General features: G+C 40.8%; 2 protein-coding genes across 4 annotated transcripts; one reads left to right on the top strand and one right to left on the bottom strand.

Annotated features, from left to right (window-relative positions):
* Positions 1–411: 411 nt before the first annotated feature.
* On the bottom strand, positions 412–9,498 carry LOC102795239 (RNA-binding protein 5-like). 3 transcript variants are annotated; one of them, XM_087840745.1, is made up of 24 exons: positions 9,393–9,498; positions 8,308–8,357; positions 8,057–8,225; positions 7,789–7,938; positions 6,603–6,672; positions 6,227–6,300; positions 5,432–5,515; positions 5,280–5,340; positions 5,117–5,182; positions 4,377–4,537; positions 4,177–4,274; positions 3,912–3,999; positions 3,469–3,586; positions 3,283–3,386; positions 3,040–3,160; positions 2,814–2,905; positions 2,511–2,705; positions 2,276–2,425; positions 1,991–2,059; positions 1,724–1,903; positions 1,470–1,544; positions 1,265–1,365; positions 1,010–1,139; positions 412–830 (listed from the first exon to the last, which is right to left on the bottom strand). In XM_087840745.1, exons 2-24 carry the CDS (start codon positions 8,322–8,324, stop codon positions 705–707), a joined length of 2,499 nt encoding a protein of 832 aa, XP_087696871.1. In that variant the 5' UTR covers positions 8,325–8,357; positions 9,393–9,498; the 3' UTR covers positions 412–704. The 3 variants fall into 3 exon arrangements, with proteins under 3 accessions (XP_087696871.1, XP_087696870.1, XP_087696872.1); XM_087840744.1 differs by having other exon boundaries at positions 1,991–2,062; XM_087840746.1 differs by lacking the exon at positions 2,276–2,425 and having other exon boundaries at positions 1,991–2,062.
* Positions 9,499–10,601: 1,103 nt separating this feature from the next.
* Positions 10,602–21,432, top strand: emc3 (ER membrane protein complex subunit 3). The gene is made up of 9 exons (XM_087840748.1): positions 10,602–10,844; positions 11,233–11,400; positions 11,492–11,549; positions 11,653–11,746; positions 18,973–19,077; positions 19,182–19,263; positions 19,371–19,450; positions 19,579–19,661; positions 19,760–21,432. Exons 2-9 carry the CDS (start codon positions 11,246–11,248, stop codon positions 19,886–19,888), a joined length of 786 nt encoding a protein of 261 aa, XP_087696874.1. The 5' UTR covers positions 10,602–10,844; positions 11,233–11,245; the 3' UTR covers positions 19,889–21,432.
* Positions 21,433–21,905: the final 473 nt, after the last annotated feature.

Here is a 21,905-nt window from a genome sequence, read left to right on the forward strand (position 1 = left end):
AGAAATGTTGAGGTTTTTTTAGGACGGTGTTACCCTGTGAATCACAGAGAGGATTGTAGATATAAAAGATGAACTTTGCACAACAGGAAGATCACCATTTGTCTTGTATATACTTTGACAGCTCAATAAAGCCCCAATGCATCCAACTCCTACATACATTTTTGACTATGCAGGGATTTACAACACACAGTTCAAAAAAAAAAGTGCAGTACCTGATGCTAAAGTGGTAAAATTAACTCCAAATCGACTAAGAGTCTGTGTCTAGCATTTAGACCTGAGCATAGTAATTGTCAAATCAATGTGGGACTAATAGGTGAGAGGAGCTGACTACACCACTGCAGATGCAAACATGACAAGAATAACCCTCATTGATCAGGAGAAAAAAGAAAAAATTCACACAAGAGCTTGTGGGCACATTGTGCATGTTTATTTAATCACACTGACTCTTACAGGTTCTCACAAAACAAAGCTTCAGAGGTTCTACATAATTTTTTTATGTACAAACAATATACAAAATGTACATGTAAAGTGCACTGAAAACAAACAAATCTAGCTTTAAAAAACTAGATTTTTCCTAAACGAACAAGACAAACTCCAGTTAAAAGTTTGTACAGGTGGAAAAATCTCCTGTATGTTATGTGTTCAAATCCTTTGTCCACATGATAAAGATTTCAGAGCACAGCACAATATCCTTTCTCCACATTTCACTCCATCTCTGTGAAGCGTGCAAACATGGCTTTACGCACAGCATCCTTGTAGGTGTCAGATGGTGAGAGTTCATATGAGCTTCCTTTAATGCCCAGACCGGTGCCTTTGGTCCTCAATGAAGCCTGTTAGGAAAAGCAAAGACGATTATAAGGGATGACATATTAGACACAGGTGCCCCTCAGGCAGCAGTGCTAATTGCTATGTGGGCAAAAATGAGCACGTTGGTACGCAGATTCCATCTGTTAAGAGGATCTGGCCAGCAGACGAGGGGTAGTTTGGAAGACAAAAAAAGTCTGCTCACCGAGATGGGAACGGTGATGCCTTGTTGGTGACGTCCCAGACCTTTGCCTTCCTGCCAGCCCATCGCTTGCAACATCTTGCTCCCAATATTATCGCTTGTTAAACCGTCTTTAGTGGGCTGCTCAAAGTTTCTGATGATGGTGAATTACAGGTGTTAAAAAGGTCCAATTCACATAAAAATAATGAGAAGAAGGAGAAGATATTACTAAAAGTTTTCATAGACTGTTTGCTGTGAGATTAAACTCCTCCCACTTACACTGTTGGGCTTGGTGTTTTGTAAAATTTCTTTTTAGGTGCAGGAGGTTCAGGAATACCATACTTCTCCCTTCTTTCTGCAGCTCTATCTCTGTATTTCAGCTGTTAAAAATCACAAGAAAACGTATGTTCTCATTCAAATTTCTTTCTTTCTTTTTTTCTTTTAAATAACAGAGACAGAAAGATGACATTATGATGCAAAATACCTCAGCCTCCTTCCTCTCCAGCTCTTCCAGCTCCGTTTCTGAAAGCTTAGCTCTTCTTTCAATTTCCAAGTTTTTCTAAAAGAATTAAAAGTAATTTTATGCGCGAGAACAAAATAATCACTGGCATGAATAAATGCAACTTCCATTTCCTGTGAGGTACAGCATGTGAGCTCCTTTTTGCTTTGAACAGATGGCGCAGCCCAGAATATTCATAGCTGCTTGCACATTAAACACCCGCTGTTTGCCATCCTCACCTTGTGTAGGTCAGAGAGCTGCTGGTGACGCAGCAGAGCGTCTTTGGTGGGGAACTGCCGCCGACACAGCAGACACACCATCCTCTTCCAGTCGGTCATTTTCCCCTCCTCATCGGCTGCTCGGTCTGAGCCGTTTTCATCTGGGTCGCTATCCCCATTGTAGGCAGCGACCAAATCACTCTAACATGAAAACAGACAAAAGGAAAAGTGTTAAAGGATATATTTTTACTAATAAACAGGAGAAATAGCTGCAAAGTTACAACAAACCTTAGACGAAATCTCATCCTCAAGCTTGATTTGTTCAGTCATGAGGGACGGCATCTCAAAGCTTCCGATCTGCTGAAAGGAACCAAATGAAGCCCATGAGTAAAGACCCACAACATATCTAATCTCATGATTAAAAGATATTCAGTGGCTCGTGACGATAGAGGGAAAATGTATTTTCTAAATATAATATTCCAAATCAGTGTGCTTCTCCAGTTAGAACCTACCCGTACACCACTGCACTGATCCAAAGCACATCATATTTATTCTTAATAACTGTTACACTACCTTCTTCTCGAAGAGGGAGAAACCTGCATCTGCAGCAGCAGACTCTTTTCTGTCTTCATCCTTAAAAGATCCTAACCCTTGCGCAGTACTCTTAATGCTTTCTTTTTGCTTATTTAGGCTTTTTGCCCAACGCTCCATGTCCTTTGCAATCTGCAATTTAATAATGCCAAAAACATTATTTCAAAGACGACCTAACAGCTATTAACAGGATCAACATCTTCAGAGCAGCACTTACCTGTTGTGCAGACTTGTTTTTGGGCTTTTCTTTCTTCTCTTTAGTCTCTTTACCACCTGTTGTTAAGAAGGTGGCTGCAGAGCTCGCTGTGGACGCTTGTTCTGTGTTTGTGCCGGATTCACTCAGTGCAGGGATGTACGCCTGCTTCTCGTTGTCCCAGTAAAGGTACTGCTGAGTCTCTGAGTTGTAGTAGTACTATTGATGACAAGCAGAAGACAAAAAAATGTGAACAGTATATTTAAAATAAATACATATGCTGCATGGCATGGGTTCTGCACATGCAACAAGATCAAGTGCACATACTTGGCTGCCAGGATCATAGTACAGGCCAGTCTGTGGATCGTAATAGTAACCTGAAGACTCATCGTATTGGTACGTGGAGGTGTCGGGAACAGCTACAAATAAAAACAAAAACATTGAAATAGAGGCAGATATGAAGCAAAACCTTTTTTCTATCTTCAGTTTTATCATCATCATCATCTCTATCACTCACACACAGAGGAGTATATCTGCAGCTAACTCCTCTCACCTGTTGTGTTAGCAGTCGGTCCGGCACAGATCGTTGCTGCAACAGTGGAAGATGCTGGTGTTGTGAGTGATGTGGTGCAAACACTAGCAGCCTGTTGGGCTGCAACAGCTAGTGGATGTGTCTGAGAGGTAGGAGAGGGGGGGGGAAAAAAACCCTGATGAACATTTGGATTCAACACAGACAGAAATCACACTCGAGTAGCATTTTTTCACCCCAAAGACGCCACGTTAATACACTTCCTACCTGAACAGCAGGCTGACTGATTATGATGGGGTGGTAGACCTGAGCTGCCTGGGATATGACCACAGCTGTAGATGCGGAGATCACAGACGCCATTCCTGGAGCCGCTGGGGAGAGTGATGATGAAGTCAAGAATCTCAGCCTCGGAATAAAACCACCCCAAATTTTTGCGAGTGATTCCTTGTTTACCTCCAAGTAATCCATCTCCAACGACAGGAACCAGTCCTTCAGGCTGCTGTGGCCACATGTTTGCATAACTCTCTGGAAAAGCGATCTGATCTGAAGTTGCACCTGAGCTTTGCTGCAACTGAAAAGACAAAACAGATATGTGACGTCAGAAACAAAATAAAGCAACCCAAAGTAGAGCAACTGTATCAGCATAATTCAAATAAATTAGTTAAGTCAATAAATCCTTTCCTGGAACTTGATGCCACGATACTAAATACTGCACATTAGGCTCCACTAATCAAGTATTGTTTTAATTGACAATAAGATATAAGAGTCCTTGTAATTTTAATTAGTTCTTAATATCGACAATATCACTGATTTGTAGCTTTTTGGTCCATTTCTTTAAATCCCTCAAGCCATAGAAGCTCACTTTTTCTACTTAGACATGGTACAGTCTATGATACCTGACTAGATGACCACTGAGCAGCAGCAATGGCTGTGCTGGCAACAGAGAGAGCGCTGGCTCTGATCCCCTCAGGCGGCACTGAGTCTCTGGGAAAAGAATTATGTGTAAATTAAATATAAGCTAATGCAGAATGAAAATAAGACCCCGATTTGTAATTCATTATATTCTAGGATCTCAAAAGGTATGCACAGTATATGATGAATATATGACGAATATAAAACAGGCTGTCTAAATATGTGTTATGTATGTGCAGAATTACACACTTTCTAGCACTTTTGGCAAAATCCACGCCGACTGTTTTCCCATCCAGTTTCAGAGGTGGCTGAAGGCTCTGGAGAATGGTGAGCAGCTGAGAAGCCTCCTGTAGAAACACATAAAGCCACACTGTCTCAACACCTCTGCTAGAAACACACCAACGTACACTACAAAGTCATACAGACTGCTGAAAAATAAAGCTACGCACCAGCGGGGATGAGAGCTGGACAAAGGCGAAGCCTCGGTTCTGTCCCGTTTGCTTGTCTTTGATGAGGCGGACGTTGTTGGTGGACAGGTTGGCGTACGGTGCCAGTAAGTTCAAAATTCCATCAACAGTAGAGAGAGGGGCAATGTTCCTCAAAATGATCGCTGTGAACAAAGAGAAAAGTCATCAATAAATGTCTGTATGGGAACGTGCAATCTTTCAGTAGACCAAAAGGAAAATCAAGAATAAATATATATTTAAAAATGCCCTTAAAGGCATAAAAATTCATATAAAAACTACATGCAGACATTATTTCATTTATGAAATGTGACATAACTTTGTTTACTGCCTTCTGTATTTATTTAGCTATTTTAATGTCTTCCCCATTCTTTAATATCTAATTATATTACTACATATTTATTACTTGATAGTATAACTTTCAGAAAGATCAGCTAAGCGCTTCAGTTTTTCAGTAATCTCCCAACTAAAAGCAGGCATTTGATCCTGACACTGATCAGCAAAAAGCTGACGTCATGACATCCCACTCATTCACATGATAAGCAGAAGTTGCCCCAAAAAAGTGGAAATTAATTACTATTAATTTAAAAAGAAATATAGAGAATACATAAAACATGATTATTAAATAAAAACTAATAACATAAAGATGATTACATTTATACCAAATACATTTTTTGTTTTGCACCCTTTCTGTCATCCATGAAAAACAAAACAAAAACACTTACTGTCTCCACTGTATTCTCCTGGCTGTTGAGACTCGACATTTAAACCATTTACACCAGTAAAGTCACCTACAAAGAGCAATGCCAAAAAACATCACGCAGGATATATGCGAACTGCTCGTTCTCACAGAGAGACAAAAAACTCATCTTAAGGGGGAAAACTCACCAACTTTTGACGCGCCACACCTGAAACACTTCAGCCTCTTCCGAAAATTGTACAGACCACACTGCAACAACCATCGATTGTGTATTTTGGTTACAATAAGCAAAAAGACAAAAAGAGAAATATTGCAGGATAAGTTCAAAGATAACACTCACAGCATTGCAAAGCCAGTTTTCAAACTTCTGTTTCCTGTTGCTGTAATGCACTGCGATGGTTTTCCCCTGGATCACCAACTTGTTCTGTGAAATAAAATAAAGACAAACAAACAACAGTTACACCAAAATACGACACGTCTGAGCCAAAGAGGCAAGTGCTGAGACCCCGGTGCTACCCCACCCAATGAGTGAGAGCAGAGGGAACAGGAAAGAGTGGCTAGGTTTTAACTTGTTGCTTAGATGGGGGTGTCTCAAGGACAAAAAAAAGGAGCAGAGACAGGAAGAGAAGTTCAGAGAGTGAGGGATTGAGTTCAAAAAGAGATTTCTAAGTGTTTGGGACCGGAGTGCTGCCAGCCCGTCCACATCTCACTCCAGTCTTCGGATATTAAATGGAGATGAGAAACTATCAAAGTGACAGAGCTGGAGCAGAATGTGCAAAAAACCTCGGGGCAGTCGGTACTAAACAAGTCCACTCGCTAACAGGAAGCAAACTCTCCCTCTTTTGTAAGCTTTAAGAGAATAAACTTAAAATTTGTAAGAGAATAAACCAAACAAATGTGCATTTTTACAGTGGTGTTCACAGAAAAAAAAAAAATTCAATAATGCTGCTATGAAGTATCACCAGACGTGTGATATCTGAAATACTACATCTCAGATATCACAGATTTATGATCAAGATTTTTTGGCTAAATACAAACAAATTGGGCTATTTGTAAAGTGCCATCATTACTGTACTGCTTAATTTGGGTTCTAATCTCCAAGAATATTTCTAGACTTGGTGATTGTTGAAGCAACCTGATTGGTCTCCATCCATCGGGTAGAATCTTGCAAGTGATAAAACTCCACGAAGGCGAAACCTCGGCTTATACCTAGAGACAGCATTCAAATATAGACGGGAGGCGTGTTAGTCAGAATGCTTTGGTGCAAAATTCAAAGTTACAATGGGCTTGCACGGCGGTGGGGATGTTTACAACATCATGATGGTAGAATTTACATACCCTTAACTTCTTACCTGTCCGTGTCATCAAATCAGAATTTCTATATGACACAAAGAATCCTACGACAATATTTAATTTTCTTTTTCCAGGGGTTGTAATAAAGTAGGAAAGATGGGTTTAAAGATCAAGCGCGGAAAGGAACGAGGAACGTTCCTCTGAAGAGTATCGCTCACCTGTCCTTTTCTTCATCAAACGTATGTCCACAGGCTGTGGTCCCTGTAGCTGCTCCAGAGCTGTACGCATCTGCAAAACAGAAGCAGACGGTGAGACTCATCAGAACACAGATCTTCTTCCTACTTACTGTTTCCTTACTTAAAACCATCTTTCTGGAAACTGGTTGTGAACCATGAGGTACATGTTCCCAATTTAGAATAACCAGTTAACCTAAGCCCACTAACTGTATGTCGTTGGACTGTGGGAGTAAAAAGTACCTGGAGTACCCATAAAGAACCCACGCAGACTCATCGTGAAAATGAATGTCATGGTAATTTTGGGCTTTTAAATATTTTTTTGGACTTTTCTTTTTCCAGGGTCCCAACCAATTAATTTAAATAAATTTTAGCAATTCTGCCAAGAAGAGTGGTCAAATATTCAGTTGGAATTATAACAGAAGCTTGTTGATGGCTTTCAGAAGTGTCTGGTGGAAGTGACATTCAGCCAAATGTTAGTGGGGATGTGTGTATGTATTTGAACCTGTGTGGATTAGAGAAAATCTAAAAGAAATTCAAACTTGTGCACCAAAGTCGTGTATAAAGTTATTCAAAATGTGTGCTTTACAATCATTCCACCCTGGACGTTATCGGCTCAGCCCAGCATATCCTATCACAATCCAACATCATACAGACTTTACTAATGAGCAGGCAGTTTACAGACTTACTAATGTCTGCGTTGGGAATGTGTGTTCTCACTTTCACCTGTGTCAAGTGATGCCTGGCAAAGTTTAGGGCAGTTTTTAATCTATTATTTGACACATTGTTGACATATTTGACATATTGTTGTACTTACCAACAAGACACTATTTTTTTCTTTTTCCCAGTGTATATTAATTATGACAGATAAATCCCCCTCTCCAAAATGCTCAGATTAACACCTGGATAATTCCATATAGGGAAGGGAAAGATGGCAAGGTGCACAGGTGTATACACACACACACACACACACACACACACACACACACAGGTCGTGAAGTGTTGCTGATTTCTGTGCCAAAGTTTTACACCCATCCTGTGACAGTTTACAACTTTGAACTTCTTGCAAGAGATTCCTTACAACTCATGAAAAAGTTATATGATATACAGTTTGGTGTGTTTTTTCCTTTAAAAAGCATGAATGCCACTGAATGGCGAACTGTGAGCTTACGTCATCTTCCGTGACGTGGACAGGGAGCCCTCTCAGCATAATCGTTTTGCTCTCCTCCTCCTCCTCCTGCTCCATTTTGTAGTCCTGCTCTGGATAGTCACCATCATATTCATCATCAGATCTGCTGCTGCTGCGTCGTTTTCGGCTCCTCTGTAAGAGAAAAAAAAAAATATAATAATAATGTAATGTTTAACTTCAAAAACAACAAATTCAGTATCACTCTGATCAAGACGTACTTCAAGCCGCAAAGGAATTCTTCTCCACTTACCTCTGGGCTGTCTTGGTCCCTGCGTTCATCACAGTAGTCTTTGTACCTATCATGGACCCAGCGTCGATCATAATCCTTTTCCACATCTCTGCTTCGTTTTCCATAGCACTCTGGATCGTGTTTGCGCATATCAGAACCATATCTTCCAGTACGTTCACTACGACTAATCCTGCAAAAAGCACCAGAGACTTAAATATATGAGCACATGTTCAACGTGTTCCTGAACATCACAAGGATTATGTGGACTTCACCTTCTATCAGTTCCCATGGTTTAGTACAGGACAAGGGTTTGTGGACAATCCTGTGGAAAAATTTGGAAAAAAAAAATATTATTAGTACTAACTGTTACTAACCATTTCAATCAATGTTTCGTGCAATGGTGTTCTTTACCTCTAACAGATCATGGTTCAGTCAGGCTATATTACTAGTTTTTCCATTAAAAAAATGAATATTAAAACTTTTTGTAATGTACATAGAACCTACATAAAACTAATATCGTTTTTCATGACTATGATTTTTTTTTTTTCAATTAATTATACATTTTGATTTTTTTTTTTCCCCATAGAGTGTAATAACAGTTGTCAGCTTGTCTCTCTCATTTATCAAATCACATTCTGGTGAAAATATCAAGTCTCCAGAGACACTGTGGACCAAATATATGTCACTGCGTTACACAGACTGTGGATGGAGTTTGCTCACGGGAACAGAAACGTTTGCCGTCAAAAGATATAACACAACCCTCATTCTCGCACTTTACATATGCGGTCAATAGGCTAGATAGTTTGTGTGTGTCTGTTTGACATAAAATATGTCTCACAATTTCAAAGAAACACATAGTATCAAACACATTTGATACTTCTAACCACTTTAACGTTCACTTGTAATATAATAAAACAAACGTGTAATATGTTCATTACACGTATTACAGCTAAGCAGAAGTAGTTTCATATTTAAAAAATATATTAGTAATTATTCCACTGTAAAATGGGTCAATTGACCAGCAACATAAGAGGATAGAGTAACTGGCGTTAGGTAACATGAGTTGAGCTACGCTAAAGATGAAAGGCAGCCAGAGATGTCACAGGCCTGATCTTACTCATAACTGCAGAAACACAAACCACATAATATGGAGATTAACTGAGGACATTAATTGTATAATTATATAAAACAGGCTGATTTTGTACCTTGCTTACAGGCGCTAACACAGCAAGGTCACTTTAAGGCTAGCTGTATGCTTGATTGATACGTCTCATGGATGCTGTAGCAAAACGTAAGCTTTACATAAATAAATAGCCGGAAGCAGATATAAAATGCAGTTCTTGTCAGTTTTACATACCGTTTTAATAAATCACCTCCCTACACACGATGACAGCCTGATACTCAAAACCTTTCTAGAAGCTTTTCCACTTGTTCCGGTCTGTAGCGACAAAAGTCTTCTTTGTTTTGACTTCACCTTTTAAGAGCATTAAAAAGCATTTAAGTGAGCATTACCGCCACCTACTGGTTATGATCCTTTACAACAAGGTGTGCCCTAATGCGGTGCATTAAAACAGTAAAATCGGTTTCTTTTTTTGTTTGTTTGTTTTGTTTTTGGGGGGGGGGGGGGGGGGGGTTGCATACTTTGCATACTAACATGTTTCAGATCAGCAAAAAACAAACAAACAAACAAACAAACAAAAAAGAATCTGACAAACCAGAGTAAATACAAAATACAGTTTTTCATTGATGATTTCATTTAATGACAATGCAGAAAAAATCCAGACATTCTCCTTCGGGATTTTCTGGTAGAATTCATGGCTTCATAAATTACACCAAGTTGGCCTGAAGCAGCAAAGCAGCCCCTGACCAGCAAACTACCACCACAAAGTTTGACTGCTGGTACGATGTCCTTTTTATAAAATGCTCTATAATAGGATGTAACATGACTTAAACCTTCTTTTGTCTCATCAGTCTACAAAATATTTCCCTAGAAGTATGGGAAATCATCAAAATGGATTTGGAAAATGTGAGGTGAGCCTTTGTGTTCTTTTTGGTCAGCAGTGGTTTTCTTCTTGTAACTCTCCTGTGGATGTCATTTTTATGCAGTCTCTCTGTGATTGTTTAATTACGAACACTAACTTTACACTGAACTTACTATTTATCATTAGGCCAGGTAGACTTGGGTAACCCCTTTGCTTAAATGAACAAACCCCTAATTTAAAGACTGAATTTTGTAATTACTCTGGTTTTATTTTTGTCTACTATTAACATTTCTTTGATGATCTGACACATTTCAATGTGACAAATATGAAAAAAGGAAAGAAAAAGAGGAATTGAGGGATAGTGCAAATACTGTTTCACAGCACTGTACAATTGCAAGTTGTCATTGAAGACATGAAAAACATGAAACAGGAAGACATATGTTAAGCCTTAAATAATGTAATAATGTAATATAGTAAATAAAAAGGTTAACCATAACCTTTTGGATGTGGTGAAGGATGACATGGTGTGACAAAGAAGAAAAAGCAAAATGCAATGCGTACATCCCCGCGAGGTGGCGCTGCAGTCCCAGTGATTGCGACGCGGATGAGCTGCAGAAGCAGAAAATCTTCTTCATTCCCAGAGCCAACGCAGAGCAGTGGTCACAGCAGTGGATGCGAACCGTTAGAAATTATATAAGTTATTTAACTACCTCACACGGTGCATGGGGTGTGTCTGTCGCCGCTGGGGAACACACTAGGAGCGGCGGTTCCTGTGCTGAGACCACTGGCCAGCTCTCATCTACAGTGACCCATACATCCAGAAGCAGGTAGCCAGCCGGCTAATGTTAACATTAGCACTCCGCTAGCGTCAGCTTTGTTAATCCACATAGCAGTTTTATTAAATAAAAATGTTGACGCTTTCAACATATAGTTACCACACAGCGAAGATGAACTCAAACGGTGTCGTTTAACTGGAGTTTCTTAGCTCAATGTCAGTCGCTAATGTCACGGGCGCTGGCTAGCTAAGCGGAGGACCTGACAGCCCATCCCTGTAACGTCAGTCTCAGCCCGACTTCAGCTTCTCTTTTATTTATTACCAAAAAAAAGCCTACTGGTGTCTTCGGTTAAGCAGCTAGACTTGTTTTCTGTTTGTAGTTCTTATTTTGCTCTGTTGTTGTTATTATTATTTATTTAATTATTTATTTTTCCTGTCAGGTAACCAGACAGAATGGCTGAGCCGGAGCTTCTGCTGGACTCCAATATTAGACTTTGGGTGGTGTTGCCCATTGTCTTCATCACTTTTCTGGTTGGGGTTATACGGCATTATGTATCTATTCTCCTTCAAAGTGACAAAAAGCTGACATTAGAACAAGTTTCTGACAGGTGCGTCATACATCATATCTAATTATAAACTGAATCACAGGGAGGAAAAACAATGCTGAGCTCATATGTGTGACTTTTTCTTCAAATCCAGCCAGGTACTTATTCGGAGCAGAATTCTCAGAGAAAATGGAAAATACATTCCCAAACAGGTAGGCTGCCTAAAGTGAGTTGCAAAGTTGAGTGAGAACTCCAATGTATTTGTTTACTTGTATGTGTTTTGACTATATCAGTGATGATTTCTGTGTGTTTTAGTCCTTTTTGATGAGGAAGTTCTACTTCAATAACCAAGAAGACGGATTCTTCAAGAAGACCAAAAGAAAGGTTGTCCCACCCTCTCCAATGACAGGTGAGCCTTTTTTCTTTTCTTTTTTTTTTTTTGAATAAAGCGCAAGCTGTGAAATTGTAACAACTTCTAATTTCTAAAATAAAAAGTGGTTGTTTAGTATGTGGCTGAAAGACATGGGACACGAGCAGTGTTTTCACAAATCTTTTTAATAACAGATTCTCCGAATTTCCACTTAAAGCTACGGCTGAGTCCTGGTAAAATAATTCATAAAGTCTTGGCTGATTGCAGAACTCCTTAGGTGGAAAGTGAGTTAGGAAGAAAGTTAAGAGTTTCTGAGGCAGAGGAGGAGAAAGTGCTGGAGCAAACCAGTACAGCACAATAGAAATTTCTCTCTTGCCTATTATTATTATCATCATTACTATGATTATTATCATTAATATTACAGTCCCAATCAAAAGTTTAAGACCACTTGATAGCAGCCTGTTTCAGTTTAAGCGTTGTTTTCAGTTTTGCATGCTCAAAAAAATGTTTAGTCTCACTCCCATTTCTTGCATGTTGATCCAACCATACAAAATGGTATTTTTTTTTACTTTTTTGCCTTACAAGTGGTCTTAATTTTTTTTGATCGGGACTCTATTGTTATTATTATTATTTATTTATTTTAATTATTTTTATTATTAGTATTAGCATCAGAGATGGGCAGTTTAGCTTAATTGTCCATCCCTGCTCTCAAGGTTCAAACATGACTGTTTGAACCTTGAGAGCCAACATTAATCTCCTGCTAAAACCAGGAAAAGACCCTTTATTTCCCTCAAGTTATCGTCCAATATCCCTTATAAATGTAGACCTTAAAATAATCTGCAAAGCTCTCTTAAAGAGATTAGAGAAAATAACCCCCCTCTTAATTCATCCTGACCAAACTGGTTTCATAAAAGGTCGGCACTCCTCAACAAACACTCGTAGATTACTTAATTTAATAGACTACTCATACAATAAAAACATTGAAACCATAATATTATCTCTAGATGCAGAAAAAGCATTTGACAGAGTTAACTGGAAATTTTTATTTGCAACTTTACACAAATTTGGTTTTGGAAACTCTTTCATAAATTGGATAAGAATATTATACAATTCCCCAACAGCTCGTATCAGAACAAATGACCAGACATCCTCCAGCTTTTGTCTCATGAGGGGCACCAGACAGGGACGCCCACTCTCCCCTTCACTTTTTGCAATTTTTATCGAACCTCTAGCAGCAGCATTTAGACAGGCTACAACAATTAAGGGCATAAAATGTAAGAACGTAGAACATAAAATCAGTCTCTATGCGGATGATGTGTTGCTTTTTCTGCAAAACTCACAAATCAACCTCTCTGAGGTAATTACTCTAATAAACTGGTTTTCAAGAGTTTCAGATTATTCAATTAATTGGCCAAAATCTACAGTTCTTCCCATTAACTGCTCCTTCCATAATTCATCTTCTGCCCCACTACAATCTGGAAATATTAAATATTTAGGTATTAATGTTTCTCCTAAGCTTTCAGACTTAATTAAATTAAACCACATCCCACTTCTAAAGAAAGTAGAAGGCGATCTGACTAGATGGAAATCTCTACCCATATCACTCATGGGAAGGGTCGCCACTATAAAAATGATGATCTTGCCAAAAATAAATTACTTATTTTTAATGATCCCCAACAAACCATCACAAGATTGGTTCAGATCTCTGGATTCACATATTTCTAAATTCCTTTGGAAAGATAAACCCCCGCGTATCAGCTTAAAAACACTACAAAGAACCAAGGATAGAGGAGGATTAGATCTGCCTAATTTTCACCAATACTTCTTAGCCAACAGGCTTCAGTTCATCTCAGAATGGTTAAAATGTACCCTCTTAGATGAGCCCTGGCTAGATGTTGAACAGGCACTATGCAATGATCTAGAGATTTCAGACCTACCATTTATTAGCTCAAACATCAAAAGACATGAATGCTTTAAAAGCATCAACATCAGCTTTTCTCTGACAGCATGGTGGGAGTTTCTAAAAATAACGGAGTCTTCATTAATCCCATGCAAACGTACACCTATCTGGAATAACCCTGACATATTACAAAACAATAATAAGATTAATTTCCCAGAATGGAGTTGTAAAGGAATCAAATACTTAGAACATATATTAGAGGGAACAGAATTTATTCCATTTGACAGACTAGTTACACAATATGGGATCAACAAGAAAAGATTTTTAGAATATCAACAAATTAAATCCATAGTAAAAAAGAAATTTAACCTCAGTCAAGTTGAATTACAAACACCACCAAGTGTGGTTCAATTTCTTACTCTTAAATCCCCCAAACTATTATCTAAAATATACAGAACACTTTCTAAAATAGATGAATCAATATCCCTTCCTATTGCAAAGTGGGAAGCAGATTTATCAGTCAGCTTAGACCAAAACGTCTGGTCTCAGATGTGCTTAAAAACCTTTAAATTGATTAAAAATCCCAATCTGCAATTAATACAATACAAAATACTGCATAGAGTGCACTATACAGGTCATCGAATGTTCAAGATGGGCTTTACATCCGCCAACAACTGCTCACACTGTCAAGGCAATACACCAGACAATTACATCCACGCTCTTTGGTTCTGTCCACCAGTGCAGAAGTTTTGGCACGAGATATGTGAAGACTTATCAAAGTGTCTGAAATGTAAAATTCCAACCTCCCCTTTAGTATGCTTGTTGGGAAATTTGGATGATGTCACTACAGAAACTAATACAGTCCACATGGTTTTTACTGCCCTATGCATCGCCAAGAAAACGGTCCTCATGAACTGGAAAAATAAAAATAATCTTAATTCTAGCCAATATAGAAACTATCTAATAGATCACATTAGCCTCGATATAGCCTCTGCCACCACATTAGATCAATCCCTCTGGGCTCCTTTGATCGGCTCCATCACCTAGCGGGGTTGGGGGGTCGTGGTTTGGTCCCGCCTTGGCTATTGTGGTTGATGTGGAGGTTGGGATGGGCTTAGGGCACCTGGAGGACCCCTAGAGACGTTATCCCTGGAGGGCTTAACCCGGGGGTTGTGTTCATAACCTGGTTAGTGGCTCTGGTCGCTCTCAGAGGTTGTTCTCCTCGTGGCCGCGTGCAGCGGGGCTGGAGGATGGTCTGTGCTGGCGGACGTAGGTTACTGGCCTGGTGGCCTGGCTGCCCCTGAGTGGATCCGGGGCGGGCGTCGGGGTTTGGGGTTCGGGGGTGCTTCGCCTCCGTGCTGGGGCTCTGGCTGGGCCTTGGGGGCTTCGGTCCTCGTTGGTGTGTCGCCGAGGTTGTGGGCGGGTGGGTGCACGGGGGCTCAGCCCTGGCGCAGGGGGCCTCTTGTGCATCGGCCTAACCGGGGGGCTCTTCAACTGGCAGGGAGGTTGTTCCATCTTTGCAGGAGTCCACTCTGCAGGTGGGGGAGAGACATAGGAGAGGTGGAGAATAAACTTAACCTGGGTGTCTGTGTCTTGTGTAGTCTGGGAGATGATTGAATGTTGGGGTGGGTACAGTTTCCTCTGCGGTGGGGTAGGGTGGGCTGCCCCGGGTCCTGTGGGGCTTGGCGGTGCTGCTGCCGTAGGCCCCGGTCTGGATGGGCCTGGGCTCCCTTGCCTTGGTGGATACCAGAGGACGGGGGTGCCTATTGGGGTCAGCGGGGGAGCTGGCCCTAGGGAGGGACACCCTCCCCTCCCTTCTTTTCCTCCCCATCCCCGGCTGCCTCCCTCTTCCCGCTCCACCACACCCACCCACACAGGTAGGGCTTTGGGGTGCGGGTGTGTCACCAGGGTGCAGGGGAGACATTCCCCCCCCCCTCTGTCCTCTTCTGGCCACCTGTGCCTCAATTTTATCTCACAACTTAGACATCCACATTACTTACACTCTCATAACACACACACACATATATATATATATATATATATATATATATATATATATATATATATATATATATATATATATATATATATATATATATATATATATATATATATATATATATATATAGGGCCTTGAGGGTGGGCACGTTAACGGCGTCCAGTAGACGGTCTGTGTATTCAAACCTACCTCTGGCGCCGGTGCCCACCTCTCAATTTTAAATCCATGTAGACATTGAGGGTTCTCGGGAGGGGCCGTGCTAACACCTGCTGCTCTCTGGCAGCAGCACCATGCTCTCCCTTGTTTTAAACACACTTTAGAGCAACACGCAGCAACACTACACTTGAGCGGGAGGAGGAGGGTATGGGGTCTTAACACACCCCCGTTCTCTGCTAGCCATCGGGGCGGGGGGGCTGGGAAGAGATGCTGGCTGTCCGATTGGCCTCCCTGCTGCTGCGGAGCCTGGGGCGGTCTGCTAGCCTCCACCCCGGAGGGAAGGGTAACATCTCTTGGGTCTGGGTGCCGTTTCCCCCTCTGGGGGCGAGGATACCTGGACCCGGGGTATAGAGTATGTTTGGGGAGTGTGATTGTGTGTACATGTCCATTTACGTTTATTCCTACGTTGGGTGAGTGCTGAGTGTTTGTATATGTGTGCATGAGGGTGGGAATGCATGTCTGTGTCTGTGTGTGCCTGTTTGTCTGTGTCTATATGTCAGGTCGGGTCTTAGACTCCACCTCTCTGGGAACTCCCAGGCCCTCCAAGTGTGGAGGCCTATCTCCCCTCACCACACTCCCTGCCGGTGACTGATGCCCTCAGGGGTCGGTGCATTGTTGGTTCTTGGTGTCCGGGGCTGGGCGCTCAGGTCATGTGCCAGCTCACTCCCGGTGGCTACTTGGCGGGGCCTGGCGCCTGCTGCTCAGTCAGGCCTCTTCCGGGGCGCGGAGGGCCCTCGGGCCTCCGGCCTCCGGCCTCTGTGCCTGCGGCTCGGTTCACTCTGGCACAGCTGGCTGCCGGCGGAGCCGGCGGGCACGCCGGTGCAGCCCCCTCTAGTTTCTGCCCGGTGGCTACTGGGTGACCCCTCGCCTGGGTATCCTCAGCCCTTCCCATGAAGGTGGCACGGATGCCCCTCCGGTGGTCCTCCTTGGGCTCTTGCACTCTGGGGCCTCTGGATGTCTGGGGCCTGGATCTCCTCCATGCCTGCTTCATGCCCTGGGGGACAGGGCTATGGCTCTCTACATCCTCTTGCAGACCATTACATGGGGAAACCATTTGAATACAAGCGCGCCGATCCACACAGGTGTGCACACAGGTGTTCACTGTTTGTAGACTTAAATCACACCTTTCTTGGCTGCTACTTCAAAGCACATTGTGCGCTGTCTGTCCTGCGTGCTGCACAACAACATTCAATATTTAGTATTTACTGCTGTTTACACTTAGGTAGATTAATGCGATGGTGTTGTGTATAGTATGTTGCTTTGTTTTGTTTTGTTTTTTTTTGCTTGTTTTCTATTCTTTTTCTCTCAACAGGTGATCCCGGAGATATTTTTTTCCCCCCCCTTTCTCAATGTCCCTCTCCCCTTCTGTTTTTCTTTTCCTTCCTCTTTCTTTCTCCCTTTCCTATCCCTCACTCATGTCTGTCCCGTCTGTAACAACTGAAAATAAAATAAATAATAAAAACAAAGGTCGATCAAATGGACCAATACGGCAATGCCATGATGATCCATTTGGCAAAATAAATCCATTGGGTATCCTTGTTGGTCTTCAGACAACAATTCTGACGGCTAAAGAACCAAATGGGACAGGCAAAAAAAAAAAAAAAAAAAAAAAAGGTTCAAACATCGAGGAGAACCAGTAAAAGCATACTGAATGTACAAATGTACAAAGCTGTCATACCAATATTTAAAGTGTGTTGATTGATTCATAACATCAGCTCATACCAATTTCTGCCAATTGAGATGTGGCTGCACAGAGCATTACTACTTGTCTTGTAATGTAATGCAGTTATGGTAACATATTATCAGTGATTACATAACCGCAGAGCTCATTGGTGTGTTTTTGTGTGTCATCCAGTACTGAAAGAACACAACAAAGAGGAAGGAGAAGTATGAATGAAAATGTTGACCTAATGAAAAGCTGCGGGTCAAATCCTGCACATTTGTGGTTGATATCATTAGAAGTAGCTCAAATCTCTAATCTAGTTCAATAATGCCATCGTTTTTAGGTGTGATCAATACAAAGATATGGAAAATGCAACAATGCAGGGGTGATGACTCAATTCTGTGCAGCCTTCATCAGCGGGGTGATCACACAAATAGCAAGAGGGTCAACTGAATGTCCTCACTGAAATAAAGTTTTTTAGACCCTTTTTAATCAGGTCCTGTGAGAGTTTTACTAAGTCACTATTAAACTGGGAGACAGTACTAACATTTTTTTTCTCGGCCAAGTGGGGAGGTCTCAGAAGATTCTCGGCTCAGGTGCATAGTAAAAAGTCAAATAAAATTTCATTGTTATTGAGATAAATGTAAAATGTAAACCCCCAAAAAGTCTGTTTTCAGATGGCTGAAATGTGACCATGCAAAGTGTTGTCTCATAGTGTTAAACCAATCTGCATGAAAAACAAAGCACAGCCTAGAGCAGGACTCTTCAGCAGACTGACTGGGGATTTATGCAAACCCCTCTGAAACCCTACAGCGCAACTTAAAATGCACTTCCCTGGAACTGGAACTACAGAACACATCCACACAGCCCACAACTATTATGCTTGGCTCGTTCTGCACCGTCGGTTCCTCCTGTACACAAACTTTTTCCACTGCATATTTTTTTAATTTAACAGTGAGGCAATAACAATCATCATCTAATTATAAAGAGAAGTTACCAGTATAATAGCATCAGTATAAGGACTCCCACATGTCAGCAAATTCCTGGAGGGGGAGAGTGCTGAAACTATCAGGATTGATATGGGGGAATGTACAAAGAAGTGGAAAGACTAGAGGGACAAATAGGTTTGGCTCAGGGTTACCAGAAAGCATTTTCTTTTTTTCTGTTGACTTGGGACTGCATGTAAAACACCAGGACACGACCACACTGTATTTAACACGTAACCACACACAAGGATAAATGTTGGCAACTTACGTAGGTGACGTCGTAGACTCTACAAAGGTTCCCCACAGAAGTCTACATCAGCCTTAGTTCTAGAGTACATGGTACCAGCATACATACTGCAGGTTGGCCAACCAGCAACTTGACACCTTTCTCTACATCAAGAGTGAAGCTGGATCTCCTACCAATGTGCAAAAAGTATTTATGAATATCTTTTCAGCTATCTGGCGTTTAAAGTTTTTTCTTTACCCATAAAATGTTCACAGATCCGAGCATGCTGACAGATATGATGAAGGGCAACGTAACCAACGTGCTTCCCATGATCCTCATCGGTGGCTGGATCAACTGGACTTTTTCAGGATTTGTAACAAGTAATTTATCTCCCTGACCCACACAAAAGCAAGTTTGCCTTTGTCAAGATATCATTTAAATGGAAATTACATGCCGATGTTCTGCTTGTGCTTCCTTCGCACAGCTAAGGTTCCCTTCCCTCTCACGCTGCGCTTTAAGCCCATGCTGCAACAAGGAATAGAGTTGCTCTCATTGGATGCTTCTTGGTAATACTTGGACTCATACTGCACCACTGATTATTTATTGATATGAAAATGCTTAAGCTAGTGTGTGATGACACTGTGATTTGTTTGTGCGTGTGTATATTATGCAGGGTGAGCTCAGCATCATGGTATTTCCTGAATGTGTTTGGACTTCGAAGCATGTACTCTTTAATCCTAGGCCAAGATAACGGTAAGTGGAGTCTTTCACAAAGTTGAAATTGGTTTAAATGTTAAAACGGATAATAAGATTACATCATGTGACTTTAGTGAAAATGCCCACATACTGATTGTGTTTGCTTTGTGACTGAATGCCCGCAGGCGCAGACCAGTCGAGGATCATGCAAGAGCAGATGAGCGGTGCTGCCATGGCCATGCCTGCAGATACAAATAAAGCTTTCAAAGTATGTATTCTATAATTAGTTGAATTAGCTACAGAGGGGTGGGGGTTGGTGGCATGGGGCCTTGGGAATTTCATGTGCTGTTTGTTTTTGATTTTTAGGCTGAGTGGGAGGCACTGGAACTGACTGACCATCAGTGGGCGCTTGAGAATGTAGAGGACGATCTGATGAGCCGGGAGTTGGACTTTGATGGCATGTTCAGCAAGGAGCTGCCAAGCGGAATCTTCTGAAGGCCTAATCGCTTCCTTTTTGGAGACTCAATTTGAAATTTGATTATTTCAGGGATTTGTTTTGGGGTTTTTTTTGTTGTTTTTTTTTTTATCTGAAACCACACAACTGGGACAAATCCCTTCATATGCAAAGTTTACATCGTGTAATTTGTTGTAGTGGTCTTTTCACTTGTATCTACCTTCCATTCCTGTCCTTAAATGAACTAAAATGAACACAAATACACTGGTTCTACTGCTGCCTCATGCATAATAGGGAGCCCTGCTTTGTTATTTCAAAGAAAGAAGGGGCTGTTCTAGAGAAATTACGTGTTTGTTTTTTTTAATGTGTTCTTGTTAGCTTGAAACTGAATGCAATCATAATGCCATTAAGTAATAGAATCTGAACTGCCTAGTGCTTCTTTTTCCTAATGTCATGCACAGCTAGATTAGCTGTCTTCATTTTGTATGTGTCATTTAAAAGCAAAATAGTACATAAAACAGTTTTACAGGTCAAAATGATCTATATTTAATAATGCTTTAACCATCCATCATTGCTCATATTTTAGATTGGAGGTCCAGAACAGGTTAGGTTTGTTTGTTTGTTTTGTGGCAGGGGAAATGTTGAGTTTTGTCATCGAGATATTGTTTTTGAAGTATGTAGACGGTTTATTTTGTAATTAACTCCCTTGTGTTTTGTACAGTATAAAGTCTGTTTTGATTCAAAATAGTTTTATTTGTTTTCCATGTACACTAACACTTTACTTTTCAAATATGAAGAAAGAGATGTTTTTGTTTTGTGCTGGGTTTTTTATTTTTTGTTTCTTTGAATAATAGTGATCAGTGTAAGGGAAGAAAAAGCACCACAGCTGAATATTCAAATAATACACATGGCACATTCATCCTCAGTAAAAGATTTGAATAGATACCGTGGACATTAACATTACTCTTTTGTTGTCAGTTTTCCACAATACAGTGTCTGCTTCATTTACCTGGATTAGGATGATTGGTAGTGAGGCAGTGAGGTGAATTTTTTTTAAATGGACAAAATGTCACTTAAAAGTAAGTTGTTTTTTAATTATACTGCAATCTTGTTTTAACAGCCTGTCAGTCATGTTGGTATGTTAAAGAAATGCAGGCAAGTGAACAAATGAATTGAGGAACATGAAGGATGATCATGCTTGAACACAGGTGTAAAATGTAACATAAGCATCCAATTATGCTCTGTGGAAAACAAAGGGGTCCGAAGTATGCCAAGGAAATATTCCCCACACCATCAACACCAGCCTGAACTGTCGATATAAGGCAGGATGGATGTAGTCAAAATGGCACAAAAGAGAAGAAAAAGTGACTTGAAAGAGGCTTCAGTGGTGAGCGCTTCAGTCACAAAGACTGCTCAACTGGGCAGTGTCGCAGTAAGAACTGTGACCAAAGTGAAATCTGGATTTTGATCTATAGAAAAGACAAGCGATTAGAGCTGTGAAAAGGCTACATTCATGACCATGTTCTATAGGGAAAAAAGTGCAGTGTCTATGAATGGAGTCATTTGATCTCATCACCATGAGCCTTCTGCTTGACCATTTTTGATTGCATGGTACAAAGATTGGGTATATAATGGTGGCTATGAAATATTAACTTTACATATCAAATACATTTCAAGATGTACTTTTCTAAAAAAATTTTAAAAAAGCATCCATTGACCCTCTTCCAATGTTTTTTTTGAATGAATATCTCAATACTACACAATAAATGGACTAGTTCTTATATAGCGCTTTTCTCCCCTATGTGAGAACCTAAAATGCTTTGTTCTTCACAAGCAGAGACTTATAATTGTGTCATTGTCTTCACAAATCTTCACATATCCTTTTTTTTCACAATCCCTTACACATTGAGAAGATTCCACATTTCAGATGAACTGATCCCCACAGCACAATACTCCTACCACTGTGTTACATGGTGGAGATGGTGTTCTTTGGGTTGTACGCCTCTTACTTCTTCAAACACAAGCAGCCATGAGCAAAGAGCTCTAGCTTTGTCTCAT

The sequence above is a fragment of the Neolamprologus brichardi genome, chromosome 5 (assembly GCF_056152115.1).
Source record: "Neolamprologus brichardi isolate AB-2024 chromosome 5, ASM5615211v1, whole genome shotgun sequence".
NCBI classification, from domain to species: Eukaryota; Metazoa; Chordata; class Actinopteri; order Cichliformes; family Cichlidae; genus Neolamprologus; species Neolamprologus brichardi.

Bases quoted from the DNA above. Each gene is read 5' to 3' on its own strand.
- LOC102795239 (XM_087840744.1), bottom strand. The intron at 7,939-8,056 runs GTAAGTGGAGAA...TTTCTCTTACAG, and splicing joins GGGACCAAGACAGCCCAGAG to AGGAGCCGAAAACGACGCAG. The intron at 1,545-1,723 runs GTGAGGATGGCA...TAATTCTTTTAG, and splicing joins AGCTCTCTGACCTACACAAG to AAAAACTTGGAAATTGAAAG.
- emc3 (XM_087840748.1), top strand. From the start codon at position 11,246: ATGGCTGAGCCGGAGCTTCTGCTGGACTCCAATATTAGACTTTGGGTG. The intron at 11,401-11,491 runs GTGCGTCATACA...CTTCAAATCCAG, and splicing joins TTAGAACAAGTTTCTGACAG to CCAGGTACTTATTCGGAGCA. The intron at 19,451-19,578 runs GTAAGTGGAGTC...GAATGCCCGCAG, and splicing joins AATCCTAGGCCAAGATAACG to GCGCAGACCAGTCGAGGATC.